This window comes from Oryzias latipes, chromosome 4, assembly GCF_002234675.1.
Source record: "Oryzias latipes chromosome 4, ASM223467v1".
NCBI lineage: Eukaryota > Metazoa > Chordata > Actinopteri > Beloniformes > Adrianichthyidae > Oryzias > Oryzias latipes.
The window spans coordinates 6,625,219-6,639,411 of NC_019862.2; the positions used below are offsets into that span (position 1 = coordinate 6,625,219).

General features: G+C 43.3%; 1 protein-coding gene across 4 annotated transcripts in view; it reads right to left on the bottom strand.

Annotated features, from left to right (window-relative positions):
* s2012 (GLIS family zinc finger 1-like) overlaps positions 1-14,193 on the bottom strand; it is an 84,686-nt gene that overhangs the window by 3,996 nt on the left and 66,497 nt on the right. For 3 of the 4 annotated variants that reach the window (XM_023953836.1, XM_023953837.1, NM_001163804.2), the window contains 2 exons: positions 13,794-13,911; positions 6,870-7,038 (listed from right to left, as the gene is read on the bottom strand). In XM_023953836.1, the coding sequence (XP_023809604.1) occupies positions 6,870-7,038; positions 13,794-13,911 (287 nt within the window). Of the gene's footprint in view, positions 1-6,869; positions 7,039-13,793; positions 13,912-14,193 lie in introns of those variants that run through there. The other variant, XM_023953838.1, reaches the window with a different exon arrangement.

Genomic DNA, 14,193 nt, shown 5'->3' on the forward strand with positions numbered 1-14,193 from the left:
GATGAGGGACGCCGCTGCAGCACTCAGGAGCTGGCACTGAGCATGCCCGCTTAAAACACTTCACACAGGCTTTTATTTTGAAGAGGACATTTGAACATTTAAGCAGCAAAAATAAAAAATAAAAAACTCAAGTAATGAAGAGTTTTTCTGGAGTTTGTTTGGGAAAATGTTGTGTTTATCTTTTGAGAAATGTATCACTCTATAGTTACTCTCTTTGACAACAGTGACATTTTTTCTGTTACAAAAATATACTTTCGAATAAATTTGACATATTTTTAACATTTTTAACATTTACATGCTTCCTCTGGGGAATGTCATCCGGAGCCACAACATCAGTTTTCATAGCTATGCTGATGATACCCAGCTGTACATAGCTATGTCTCCTGATGACACAAGACCAATAGAAGCACTTTTTAACTGTATTTTAGATGTGAAATTATGGATGGCAAATAATTTTCTGCAGCTCAACCAGGAGAAAACTGAAATTTTAGTTACTGGTCCTGAAGCCAAGAGGGAGAAACAGTTTCTGAAGCTGCAGCAACTTTCATTAAGTCATTCAGAAACAGTCAGAAACCTGGGTGTTATTTTTGACTCTAAGCTAACTTTTATCCCCCATATAAAACAGGTGGTTAAAACTGGTTTTTATCATCTCAAAAATCTGGCTAGAGTCCGCCCACTGCTCTCTCTTGCGAATATGGAGATGCTAATGCATGCTTTTATCATGAGTAAAGTTGATTATTGTAACGCCCTGCTTGCCGGTCTTCCAAAAACAAACATTAAGAATCTTCAGCTTCTCCAGAACTCTGCTGCACGAGTTCTTACAAAGACCAGGAGGGGAGCTCACATCACCCCAATTTTAAAATCCCTGCATTGGCTCCCCATATGCTTCAAGATTGATTTTAAGATACTTTTAACTGTTTTTAAATGTCTTAACGGTCTTGCGCCTTTCTTATTTATCAGTTCTTTTTGTAAGATATGAACCCTCGCGGAGCCTGAGATCCTCTGGCACTGGTCTGTTAACCATTCCAACTGTAAAAACTAAAACCTATGGAGAGGCTGCATTTCAGCACTATGGCCCCCGTTTGTGGAACAGTCTGCCGGAGGACCTGAGAGCCACAGAGAGCATTAATGCTTTTAAGAAAAGGCTTAAGACCTATCTTTTTAACCTGGCTTTTAGCTAATTTTTTACTACTTTTATTTATTTATTTATTCAGTTATTTATTTGTATGTACTTTTTATTTTTATTTATTTATTTATCTATCCATTTTATCTTGTTTTATGAACTTGAACCTGATTTTTAACGCATTATTTTAATTAACTTTATTTTAATGTTTTATTGTTTTTATCAATATGTTTACTTGTTTATTCTCATTTTTATTCAATTTTATTTCCGGTGCTTCCTCAGCTGGATCCTCTCCCTCTGGGTCGGCTGCTGTTCAGGCACTGCAGCTCTGGATGGGGACCTGCATCACCGCTTAGCTGTGGTGGAGCGGTCCCCGCCTGTGATGCTGCATTTGGCTGTCTATGCGGCTGTTCACGGAGGGGGAGGTTCCAATTATTAGCGTTTCCAGCATCCTGTTTTTGTGATCAGCCTATTTCTCATTGTCCTTGCCATCACTTAAGGGGTGGGAGGTGTGAAAGGAGTGGGGGGCTAGGTACGGGGAGGGAGGCCCTATTTATTTATTTAGTAATTTTTATTTTATTTTTAATTCGTCAATACTTGTTTTTATATTTTGTTGTGTTTTAATGTAAAGCACTTTGTGTTATATTTTTATATGAAAAGTGCTTTATAAATAAAGTTTGATTTGATTTGATTTGATATAAACAAACTCAGCCATTAGAAACATGTATTTTATAATTGTGCCTCTTTTTTCAGAAAATGAAAAACGTAAACAAACATGTTTTGGAAAATTACTGGATTGTTCTGAGAACAGTTTGTACCTTTTTTGAGTTAAAAAACATTTGAGTTAACTGATGTGACCTTTCTAAAGCACAATCCTGTAAAAGTTTAACATAAAAACAGTTTTAATGCCCATTTAGAAAATATGTAAATAAATGCAATAAAATATATATTTTTTAACTTTTACCTGTAATTTCACCAAAAATGTATATATATTTATATATATATATATATATATATATATATATATATATATATATATATATATATATATATATATATATATATATATATATTCATCTTTTTAAAAGTTCACAAGCGAAAATAAATGTTTTTGCATAATTGTAAGGGTTCAAATGTCTTGTCAAGGCCTTTTTTCATTGCTTTAGCGCCACCGTGTGTTTTTGTTTTTTTGTTCTCATGCAAATTTTTTTGTTAACGGCTGACATTTTTGCTTAAACAGGAGACCAGAAATAAGAAATTCTAACAGGCTGCATGTTAAGAGGAGCTAAAATGAATATTTTCTGTTCCTCTTTTACACCTAAAACTTCTTGGAACTTTTTCAGCTTGTTGAGTTGAAAAAAAACAAAAGATGAATTTTTCACAGAGCGAAGCCTCAATCTTTAAAGGAAGAGGGAATAGCTGCTTTTGTTGTGAGCTCATCTCTGTGTTCTAGACTGACGATGCTGCTGTGGCCAAAGGAAGAGGCCAGCCGTTGGCGCGTTTGGCTAACTCGTATGCTGGCTCGGGCCCAGAGCGTGGCCATGTGTTCCTGCAGAGCGCCGCGCTCCCCCAGGAGCTGCTGTCAGCACAAACTCAGGAAACAGTTATACTGTTCATATTTTTACAAGCTGCCTCTATGTGCAGCTAAAGTGAATCATCAGCTAATCACTGCCAGCTGCCCTCCTTAATCTCTGGCCCGCCTGCTGCTCCAGGTCCAGGTATGAGGGCAAGCTTCCACGTGTCGCATGAATCTGTCGCCTTACATTCATCCTCCCTGATCCTTCTGCTTTCTCCAGTCAGGCCACCCACTCCTGCTGTGGGGTTTTACCTGGAGAAAAGATGACTGGTGAGGAGAAACTCACAAGGAGAAGCCTGAGGAATACCATACAGCTCGCCGGAGACTAAACGCCTTTCCTGAAGCTGCTCTGAAGCTCATCGCTTCAACTGAAGCCCAGAAATGTCTTCTTCTGCCTGTGGAGGCTGCATGGGCTCTGAGGGCGGAGGGTGATGAACCGGAGGGTGATAAACCGGAGGGTGATGAACCGGCTGATCTGCCCCTCATTCGTCTTCCTCCACCTGGGACTAGCTGTCCCACTTGGGACTGGGAATCAAACCCTTTCCCTCTTGGACTCTGACGTCCTCCCCATCCAAAGCAAACCTTTAAGCCCCCTTTGATGAATGAGAAGGTGCAGATCGGTGGGAAAGCTTCTGCTTCTGGTTAGAGGAGCTGAACTGTGCTGGGAGTCAGACGGCGGAGTCTCAGTTTAGCTGAAGCCGTCACTCAGAAGGACCATCTTTAACCTGTGAAACATCTGAATCGTTTCTCCAACTTAATTGTTCGTGTGACTGGTCCACATATCCAGACCTGTTGACCGCAAATGGAATGAAGAACAACGTAAAGCAGAAAGCAGAGTTCCCTGTTCAGTATACAGCATCTCTGCAGGATGAAACTGGCAAGAAGGTTTCAGTTTGGAAGATAGGAACATTCGAGATGGGGAGATATGAGATGGGAAGGTATAAAAAAATTCTTTCTTGGGTAACTTTTTCCTCTTGTCTAGTAGCTCAACCTGCCAGTGTGTCTGTGCTACAATGTGAAGGTCTGAGATGTGAACGTTCTCCTTCAGAGCTGCAGCTCTTAATGCAGCTCTGTGCTGCCACTCTAATTCAATTAGCCTGTGTCAATCACAGCCGTGGAATCGAACCCGAGTCAGACTAATATTTGCAGAGGGGCTCTAATATCAATATACACATGAAGCCAGCAGCCCCCCCGCTCCCTGCAATTATATAACCACATTTGGGTGAAGCAGTGAATGACAACATTTACACCCATCTTTCTGTGAGCCGGGTTGCTGTGGTTGAGCGGCTGCCCCTGTGATGGGGTGGGCAGACTCGCACTTGCGCCACAATGAATTTCGACTGGCGGGTCTTTAATATCAGCCGCAGAAAAATGACACTCTGTGTTTACAAAACGGGTCTAAATGGCCCGTTGGAGCCAGAGTAAACACATTTAGCCGTGAGGTCAGAGGCCGCCGCTCCGCAGGCGGGGGCGCTTTGATAATGTTGTCAAAATGTTTAATGTCCAGCTAAAGCGTTTGGGAAAAACAAGCACCGCGCCTCTATGGACTTTGGCTGAAGCCTGAATACCTAAATCAAACATTTCACCTTTAGTGGAAGTCGACAACGGCTGAGCGGCGGTGGCGGAAGCAGCTGCACGCCGAGAAGGCGTGAGACGCCCTCAAAGTCTGTGTGTCTGCAGACAGGAGCACTTCTTGATTTAATGACTTCAACTGCAATTCCTTCAATAACAAGCTGTCAGCAAACCTAAAAGTTAAATATGATGCAGCAAAGACCACAATGTGGAGCTTTAGTTAATAGATCTGAGGAAAAGTGGATTCTCACCACACAAACCCACATTCACCACCTTTAGATGTTCCTCATCAACAGACCCTCCACTCATAGCCCTCATGTCACCCCGGCCGGGTCTCTGACTCGGGTCCTTTTCACTTTTCCATGTCTGTCCTCGCACTGCTAATCGTGCAAAGAGGCACACAAACCGCAAGGTCATTTTTTGCCTTCGTTCTCCTTCAGGAGCTGAAACAACACGCGGCCCTCCAGATGCTCGCAGGCCCGGCGCGGCTCGGCGGACGTTTCCACTGCGGTGTTTGTGCTGGATGTCAAGCCGTCTGCTGTACCTCATAATCACAAGCAATCATGTGTGTTTCCTGGAGCACTCTACGTGTCCTGACCCCCCACCCACAGAGCTCTCGGAGCAGGGAAGCCGCTCTGCTCACTTCAACCAAACACGTTTATGGGACGCGACGGCTTTTGCTTTACGCCATCCTGTCGTTCTCGGTGTTGTTAAACCGTAAAGGCTTGTTTTTGCTCTGCACGCTGTGCCAATAGGACCTCTGCTTAGAACAAACCCCGCCCCCTGACCACGCCAGGCTCCGTTCCTGCGCTCTGCAGGCTCTCGGGGGAAATCAGCAGCACTAATAGGAAACATGCTGTGCGTCACACACAGGAAAAAACAAAACAGGCTCTGACAGTGGCCAAACGTTTTTTATGTCTCCTACAGGAAGGTGTTTTATTCAGTCTTATCTGTTAGCTGGAACACACTGAGCACAGACACAACTGACATCTAAATGATGGCGGTTTAGATGTTTACAGATATGCATTATGCATGCAGCAGACATTCATGCATAGATGGTTCATTGAAAACACTTCTATGGCCATTTTCTTCCATCCTTTAAAGCGCTTTACAGTCACAGTCCCATGCACACACACGTACAGACACTCACACAGCAATGGCGGCTCCGCTGCTGAACTGTGACACCAACCTATAACCACCAGGAGCATTGCACGATTCAGTGTCTTGCCCAACAACACTTCCACACATGGACTGGATAGGCGGTGACGGCACCTGGGATCTTCCGATCAGGGGTCGACCGCTCTACCCCTACACTGCAGCGTTGCCGTTAGGACCTTTAGCAGATGACTATCCTATAACGCAGTGCGTCATGATCCCATCGTGCCTTGTGCGTCCAAGCCACCATTTTTCATGAAAAGTGAAAAAAAAAATCTTTTTCGTCAAGTAATGTTGCATAAGTAGAATGGGGCGTGGCTATGAGACGAAGTTTGTCATTACCATTTAAATTCGCTAACAAAAATATTACTGAAACCCTCGTGGTTTCCTGGTGTGCAAAAACCTGCATCCGTCTGAGTGTGTATCGTTAGTCAACATGTAGATTAGGTTCACTAGTTATAGTTGCATGAATTCCCAATCCCTAAAGCCGCGTTCACACCGAAGATGATTCGCTCATCAGGGGCGTTTAGTTTAAGGTTAAGTCCAGGTTTAGACGCAATAGGAAGTCCTGTGTTGCGTTTCGAGCATCCGGTGAGGCGTGGTGGTCTAGCAGCAGCACGTCATGGGCATCCCGATGCTTTCCAGAGTTTTTAGAGCTGAACTTTGGTGAAGAATTTGCACCGCATCAACAAATCAGGAACTCAGCTTTGGCCCTTTAAGTGTTGATGATGTGATCAGCAGGTGAAGCCTCAAACCAACATGGAGGAGAAGCTGATCGTGCTCCCCCTGAACTTTAGGCCATTTTTCTTCTTTGTATAGAGACTATAATAACATTTTATTCTTATTTTTCCTTCATTGTTCCAATGTTTGACAGCAACTGGTCAGACTGGGTCACAGAGAGGCGAAAATAAAGCTTAAAGCGGCCGTCATTCAGACACAGCTCCTGCAGTCGAAGCTGTTTCTCACCTTAGAGAATCTCTGACTGATGTCGTGAACCCAGACATGGAGACGTGATTACCGATGATTATGTAAAGCGCTTCACCATAAATAAACCCGATCTCGCAGCATCAACCATGTCTTACTTGCATTGTAAACGATACATACAGATATTTGGTCAAGGCTTCAATGTGGCAATGAGGCTGAAACCTCTGACACTAGCTCCTACAACATCCTTTGATCTAAAAAAATTCATGTTTTTAGTTTTTATTGTTTTAATCGTTCAATGAACCTCTCAGTAACGGTACGTAAACATCTACAGCAGGTTAGAGACACCTGGACTCTGTGGAGCTCCTCAGTGAAGATGTGGTTAAAGCACTGACGTCCTCGGCTGTGGTCATGTGACCCCATGTTCCATGGTTCCTCATTGGATTCACAAACACTCTTTCATGGTATTTGCATCAATGCCCCCCTCCCACATTCAACGATTGTTCATGAAGAACTCACCCATTCCTCGTTCCATCCATGGCCGTCAGTGGGGACAGATGATGAGGACTTTCAAGGTCCTGGTCTAGTCGATGTTGTCGGGGGGTCAGGTCAGTGATGGAGGCAGGGTTGGGGGCGAGGAGCTCTACTGAGGCACTGTGATGGGGTGTGTTGGAGTCAGCATACAGACCTGTAAACAAACAAAGCCAATTTGTTTTTTTCCAGTGCTGGTTTGTCCTCTTCTCTGGGCTCAAACAAGCTTGAAGATAAATGATAAGATTAAAGCTCAGAGTGGCGCTGTGTGGCCCGCAGATGCTATCTGCCCCTGCTCTCACTGCCCCCTTTGGACCCGCCCTCACGGACCGCCACCCTGTTCAGAGCTTCATAAGACAAATAAAAAAACAAAACACTTTTTTCAAAGTGGCAGCTCTTTTTAAAGAAACCTTCCCTCTAATTAAGGAATCCACATGAACTAAAATAAATACCTCTATAGAAACAGGTTGTGCCACAATCTTTTAAACATGTACTGGTAGTTGTTAAACTTTTTCTGAAAAAGCCCAGTTTGGATCCTAGCATCTTGGCCAACTATAGACCAATATCAAACCTCCCCTTTATTACAAAAATCCTAGAAAGAGTTGTAGTTAAGCAGCTTTACCGCCACCTAGAGGACAACAGCCACTTTGAAGACTTTCAGTCGGGGTTTAGACCCCACCACAGCACGGAAACTGCACTAGTTAGAGTCTCTAATTACTTCTTATTGGCCTCAGAAAAGGGACTACTTTCTATTCTGGTCCTGTTAGACCTCAGTGCAGCCTTTGACACTATCAACCACAGTATTTTACTCCAAAGGTTAGAGCATGACATAGGGATCAGAGGATCTGCCCTCCAGTGGTTTGAATCCTATTAATCCATTAGGTACCAGTCGTTAATGTAAATGGACATTCCTCTCAGTGCACTCCAGTTAACTATGGAGTCCCACATGGCTCAGTTTCAGGACACATCTTGTTTATACTTTACATGCTGCCCTTTTGTTAAACAAAACATAATCAGGAAACACAGCATTAATTTTCACTGTTATGCCGATGATACGCAGTTGTATGTATCCATTAAAACTGACCAGAATGACCATATAGACAAACTTCATGCCCACATCAGAGACATCAAGACCTGGATGACAATTAATAACCTCCTCCTAAACCCAGAAAAAACTGAGGTCATTTTACTAGGTCCCATAAACCTCAGAGATGCTCTGTCTGCCCTATCTGATGATAGTCTTCCTGAATGGCGTAAGTATAGCCCCCAATCCCACAGTTAGAAACCTTGGGGGTTTATTTGACCAGGATTTATCATTTCAGACTTACATATCACAGGCTTGTAAAACTGCATTTTTTCACCTGCGCAAAATAGCTAAGATCAGAAATGCTGAAAAACTCATCCATGCGTTTGTCACATCCTGACAGGACGCTGCTAACTTTTTCTTAGCAGCGTGTCCTAAAAGTTCTGTAAAAATTCTCCAGCTTGTTCAGAACGCAGCAGCTAGATTGTTAGCAGGAACTAACAGAAGAGATCACATCACTCCTGTGTTAGTTTCGCTCCATTGGCTCCCAGTTGATTCCAGAATCAAGTTCAAGACCCTCCTGCTAACCTAGAAGGCCTTACATGGACTGGCCCGTCCTATATTAAAGATCTCATAGTCCTTTACCATCCAATGAGAACACTTCGCTCGCAAAATGCAGGACTGCTTGTGGTTCCTAGAATTAGTAAAGTACAGTTGGAGGTAGAGCGTTTAGCCACCAAGCCCCTGTTTTATGGAATAAACTCCCAGCTCATGTAAGAGAGGCCGACACAGTTTCTACATTCAAAGTTAGGCTCAAAACATTCCTCTTTGGACAGGCTTATTGCCAGGCTAGCTAGTAATCAGAGATTATTTTAAACTTATTAAAATGTTTTAATTACATTTCAATAACAATAACAATTAGTTGTTAGTAGGCTGCTAGAAGATAGAAGCTGGGGAAAGTCTCCCCTATCATCCATTTATCCTTTAGTTCTCCGTGCCTCTGTTTGGTGCAGTGCAATTCATGTATTGTCCCTCTTTCCCACTCCCCTCCTGGGGAGTGATTCCAGATTCTATTTGGTTTGTCTGTACTCTGTACTTGCTCCTGTACCTGGCCATGGAACTAGCCTCTGGTTTTTCTTGCACCCCCAGCCGTCCCCCAGTTCAATCTGGATGAAGCCCATCTGCTACATTATCTGAACATGTAGTTGTAGAGTTTGATAAGCTAAATCATCGCCTGTCCGTCCTGGGAGAGGATCCCTCCTTCATGTGTAAAACCCTGAGTTTTCTTCTTCTTCTTTTTTTTTTAGGAGTTTTTCCTTACCAAGAAGGAGGGTCTAAGGGCAGGGATGTCCAGTTCAACTTAGTCAGTTTAGTTTAGCTTGACAATTACCTACAATTTTTACTAAAAGATGCATTAAGAAAGAATTGTGAAAACAACCTGATCCTGTCAGATCAGAGCGGCTGTGGGACAGAAATAGCATTAACAGTAAAATATATATAACTAAAAACAAATTTCACATGAGCTTGATAAGTTATTATTAATAAATAATACTTATATTCTGTTTATGAAACCTGTTTTATTTGAAAGATCCTTTTTAAAAAAACATTTTTTTATATTCCCTTTGTTAAAAATATGTATTAAATATAATAAAAATACATAAACCTATGCAAAAGTATAAATGTCTTTTTTATTTGTTCTCTTTTCAAATTCTTGGTTTAGCCAGAAACTGAAAAATGTAAAAACTTCAAATTTTAGGATGAAAGTGAGAAGATCTGTAAAAATGTTGGCTTTTTTTTGCTTTGCTCAGTTTCACAGCCATATCCATGTCTCTGCTAATGGTTGGAGGGTTATTTGGACTTCTAACTTTGCAGTAAAATTCAATCAACTTTGAAAATCTGGATCCAGATGTTTGCTCAGCAACAAACTCTGCAGAGTCAGAATCCCCTTACGGGCTTTTCTGAATCACTGTGAAATTATTTGTTTGTTCTCCTGATCTTTTTCTCAGCTTCTCCAGAAGAAGCAGCAGAGAAGCGGAGAAGAAGGAGAAGGAGAAGGAGATGAAAGGAAGATGTTACTCCTGGTTTTGCCGTTTCCATGCCCAGCTGCTGTGAAGAGGAAGCATCCGGGGGCCTGATCGGACGGCACACTGAAACAGTTACAAGCTCGATTCATTATCCCCAAATCATCAATCACAGACTTTAAACGTTTTCCCCTTTAGCCCCAACATCTGCAGCCAAACAGTGGACAAATAATGGCTGCCATTGGCCTCATTATGACACCAGGTACATGCTGGGGGGGCCGAATCTGATGCTGCGATTTTCACTGTGTGGGGGATTTTTTTCAGAATATTTATGGTGGATCTTAAGTGTAGATAAAATCTAAGGTTAGGAGAGGTCTTTTTTGGCGTTTTTCCATTATGCAGTCTCACTCTGCAGCCCTGTCACACGCCTCTCAGCTGAGCTTACATGACCTTAAAATCTAGTCTGAAAGTAGGCGGGTTTGCTGTAGAAATGGGGAAATGAATAGGAAAAGCAAAAAGGGTCAGTGTTTTGGCTTTTTGGTTGGTAAATGGTGTATACTTATATGGCACTTTCTCGAAGGCCCAAAGCGCTTTACAGTCACAACCCATTCACCAATTCACACACACATTCACAGTAAAGGGTGGGGCCAACCTTCCACCAGAGACAAGGTGGGGTTCAGCGTCCTGCCCAAGGTCACTTTGACACATGAGCGTGCAAGTCGGGAATCGAACCTGCAATATTACGATCTGGGGTCAACCGCCCCACCGCCTCACCAAGGCCGCTCTTGAAGTGGGCAAAAACTCCCCAGAATATCTTCCTGAAGAGACAAGTGTTCCCATTTTTGATGTGTCTCATCACAATGGAAAACTGCCAGGTCAGTTCAGGTCAGGCCAGGCCAGTTTTCCAGCTTTCAGGGAAATCAAACTGTTAAAGCACACACAAACCCCACTGAGACCCCCAGGAGACATGATAAAACATGAATAAGAGCCTAGTAAACACTAATGAGACATCGATGAGACCCTGCTAAAACCCAGATAAGACATCAATGAGACTCTTAAACTCCGTGTCTAAAGTAGATATGAAAGTCTTTATAGACGAAGAGCAGCAGAAGACCCCGGCAGGCTGTGTTCCCGTTCTCAAAGTTGTCGTTCATCGGATTAAAAACCAACAAACCTGTTTATGATTATATTCTTTAGCCAATCAGTGGTCTGGATTCTGGTCACGGTAAAGTCCAGTCCAAATCGGTTCTGTTGGAACTGAGTCTTGAGGGTTTGATAAAAAGTACGGCACAAATACCATAAGTGAGGCCAGAGAGGTCTTATGGGTAAGCGGCATTAGTCAGTGTCGCAGCAGGAGAGTGTTAAACGTTTGAGTTGAAACTCTGAAGAGTCCTTCCGCCGCTTGATCAGGAGACACTAATGATGCTCCATAAAACGCAGGTTCCTGTAAGCTCCACTGCAGACGTGTGAATAAGAACAGGCCTATAAACAGGAAAACAGGCTCTGACTGGAAACATGACTCACTCCACAACTGCTAAAGGTGGGATTCCTGCCCAAAAACCTGCATCCCATTCATCCAGAAAAACGTGTGGAAATTGAAACTCGGAATTCCATCCAGGCTGCAACATCTTCAGGGACGGTTCTGGTTACTTTGGCTGGGAGCTCCAAACTAAAGCAGAAGAAAAGTCCAGCTGTTAGAATCCAACAGGCTCCCTGTGAGAAGCTGAGCGCTGACTGTGGGCTCGGATGGACGGATCCTCAAACAGGAGCTGCAGGGATCTGTTTGATCACTTTAACGTCTTTGAGTGAAAGATTAAGATTTTTGCAGCATTATTCTGACAAGCAGTGTGGTTCCCTTACAAAGCCAACAAAAGCAAGATGTTGTAACCCGTCCTCCTTCAAAACCAAACACACTCCAGCGGCTAAGCCGCTCATAAAAATGTGAACAGGCAGTTAAAGCTAAGCTGAGCAGTGTGTGATATTCCTATTTGCCCAAAGGCACTGCGGGCACGCTTTTCACAGGATCGCCACAGTGGATCTGCAGGAATGTTCTCGCGGCCGTCGATTACCACCAAGGAATCCGTGATGGCTCTGCCAGCTGCTGTGATTTCTGGCAGTTGGACTCTTCTCACTGCCCGCTTCTATGTTTTGGAACAAATACTCTCAATATTTTCAGACATGGTCAGAATTTTGTGCCCGCATTTGAAACGGTTCGACTGTTTCAGCCCCCATTGCTGTCAGTCATGTTGCATTCAGCCCCCGAGCAAGTCATTAGGGCTGCAGAGGAGAAATTATCGTTGGATATTAAATTTCAGCTTCACAGTGTAGAAACCTCGGCGTCATTCAGCAGCGTTTTGTGCCATGAACGCAAACCTCCGGGGAAATCCACAACTATTTATGACTATGGAAGAGAAAAGAGACGTCTGAGAGATGACAGGAGCGACAGAGGATGAGAGGAAGTGCAGAGCTCTGATGGAGGATGGAGAGGCATGGAGGGCTCGGCTCCTTTTACAGGTGACCCGTCGCTAATCTGCTGGCTTTTTCCATAAAAATGTAAATTTATGAATGAAAATGTTTACATTGAAATCACCGAACGGAGGCAAGACACTAAAGCCTTTTTGGACACAGGATGGAGGATGTTCTGCACCTTAAAAGTTCCACTCCGATCATCTTGATCTGTTTTCAAAGCGTTGAAAATGATGATGATGCCGTTTTCAGCCAACATCCAAAAACCCTGTGTCATTTTCTAGAACATAATTTCTGCAGAGCGGCTGGAGTTGATCAGAAATTCACCTCTGAGTTGTGGGTGGGACTGTTTGCACGGAGCCACCCCGCCCCACTTCCCTTCACACATTTGTTTACATGTTCTCCTGCTAGCTTACAGCCCCTCAAACCCTAACATTAAAGGTTCAACAAAAATTTCAGAGCTATCCAGCTGTACAGTCAACAACCTGAATCAAGAAATACTCCAAAATGCAATTTTAAGCTGAATTTTCTTCATACAGGTCCTCCACCATCAAAAAGAACATGTTAAAAACACAATTTTCAAGGGCGCGGGGCTCTAATGACTGAAAAATCTTGCACAGAACTTAAAGTTTTCACTTTTTTGTTCAGGATTTTTTTTCTCAAAGCATCTGATGCTCAACAGCAACTATCAACTATCAGAAGCAGCGGGTCATTGGCGATTCCCATCACATCAGGTTCTGCACAAAGTTAACAATAAAACCTACTTTCTCCTTTATCTTTACAGCTGTGGATCCATGCCTTCTGCTTTCCACAGTCTTTGGTTTTATAGCCAGTGAACTTCCTGAAAGACTTCCAGCTCAAATCTCTGATATCTGCTAAGGTTTAGTTTGCAGAAATGAACAACCCTGGGAGTATTTCAGGCAGGCAACTTAAGCAGTGCGTTTACCTGGTTACTCCTTCCCACGGGCGGTTCAGTCTAATTAACTCACCTTTTCAGCGTCCTACTTAAGTTCCAGGTGTGCGGTCCAATCCCTATTCTTCCACTTCCGCGAGCTCTGCGTTCGTCACCCCACCCTCCCCCCCGGCTTCCACCTGTGAGCTCCGTTAGTGGTAGTTTAATACCCAAAGTTTTCCATGGAGATCTTTGTTTTATGTATCTGAACGGAGCCTTATGCCAAGCTAAAAGAAATATGGAAATACATCTTCTTTACTGCATGAGTTGTCTGACTGAAATGATTGTTTTGAATCACGTATAGATGTTCCTGAGTCTCTGGTTCTGGAAGAAGATGCAGACGCTCCAGCATTCTCATTTACAGCACAAAGGACTCCGATTTCACGTTTCAGCTTCAAGAGCTTCACTCTCCTCCGCCTGGTTTGTAAAAACACAAATGTTGCGAGCACCTGCGTAGATGTCTGCTGCCAGCGCAGGAGGGGGCTGCGAGGAGGCGGAGCTCTGGAGCTGCTGCATGGACAGGCAGTTGCTCAGGACGTCCTGCTCCAGGTGGGGGCATGGCCGCAGCTGTGAGGTGAAACCACAAAAAAACCCCACAAAACTTAACACATAAAAAATCACACATTCAGATGGAAATGATTCAGTTACATCTTTGGCCACTCGTGAAATATTTAGAATTTTGTTCTAAAATGCAACAACTCAGTTTTATTGGAAACAATTGGACTAAACTAGAAAACAACACTGAAATAATTTGTATTTCTGCCTCGTTTCCAGGAGAAAACGTTAGTTTCCAACCGAAAAGCCTGAATTTGTGGGTTAGATTTGACGTCCATTTGAAGTCATTAAAAA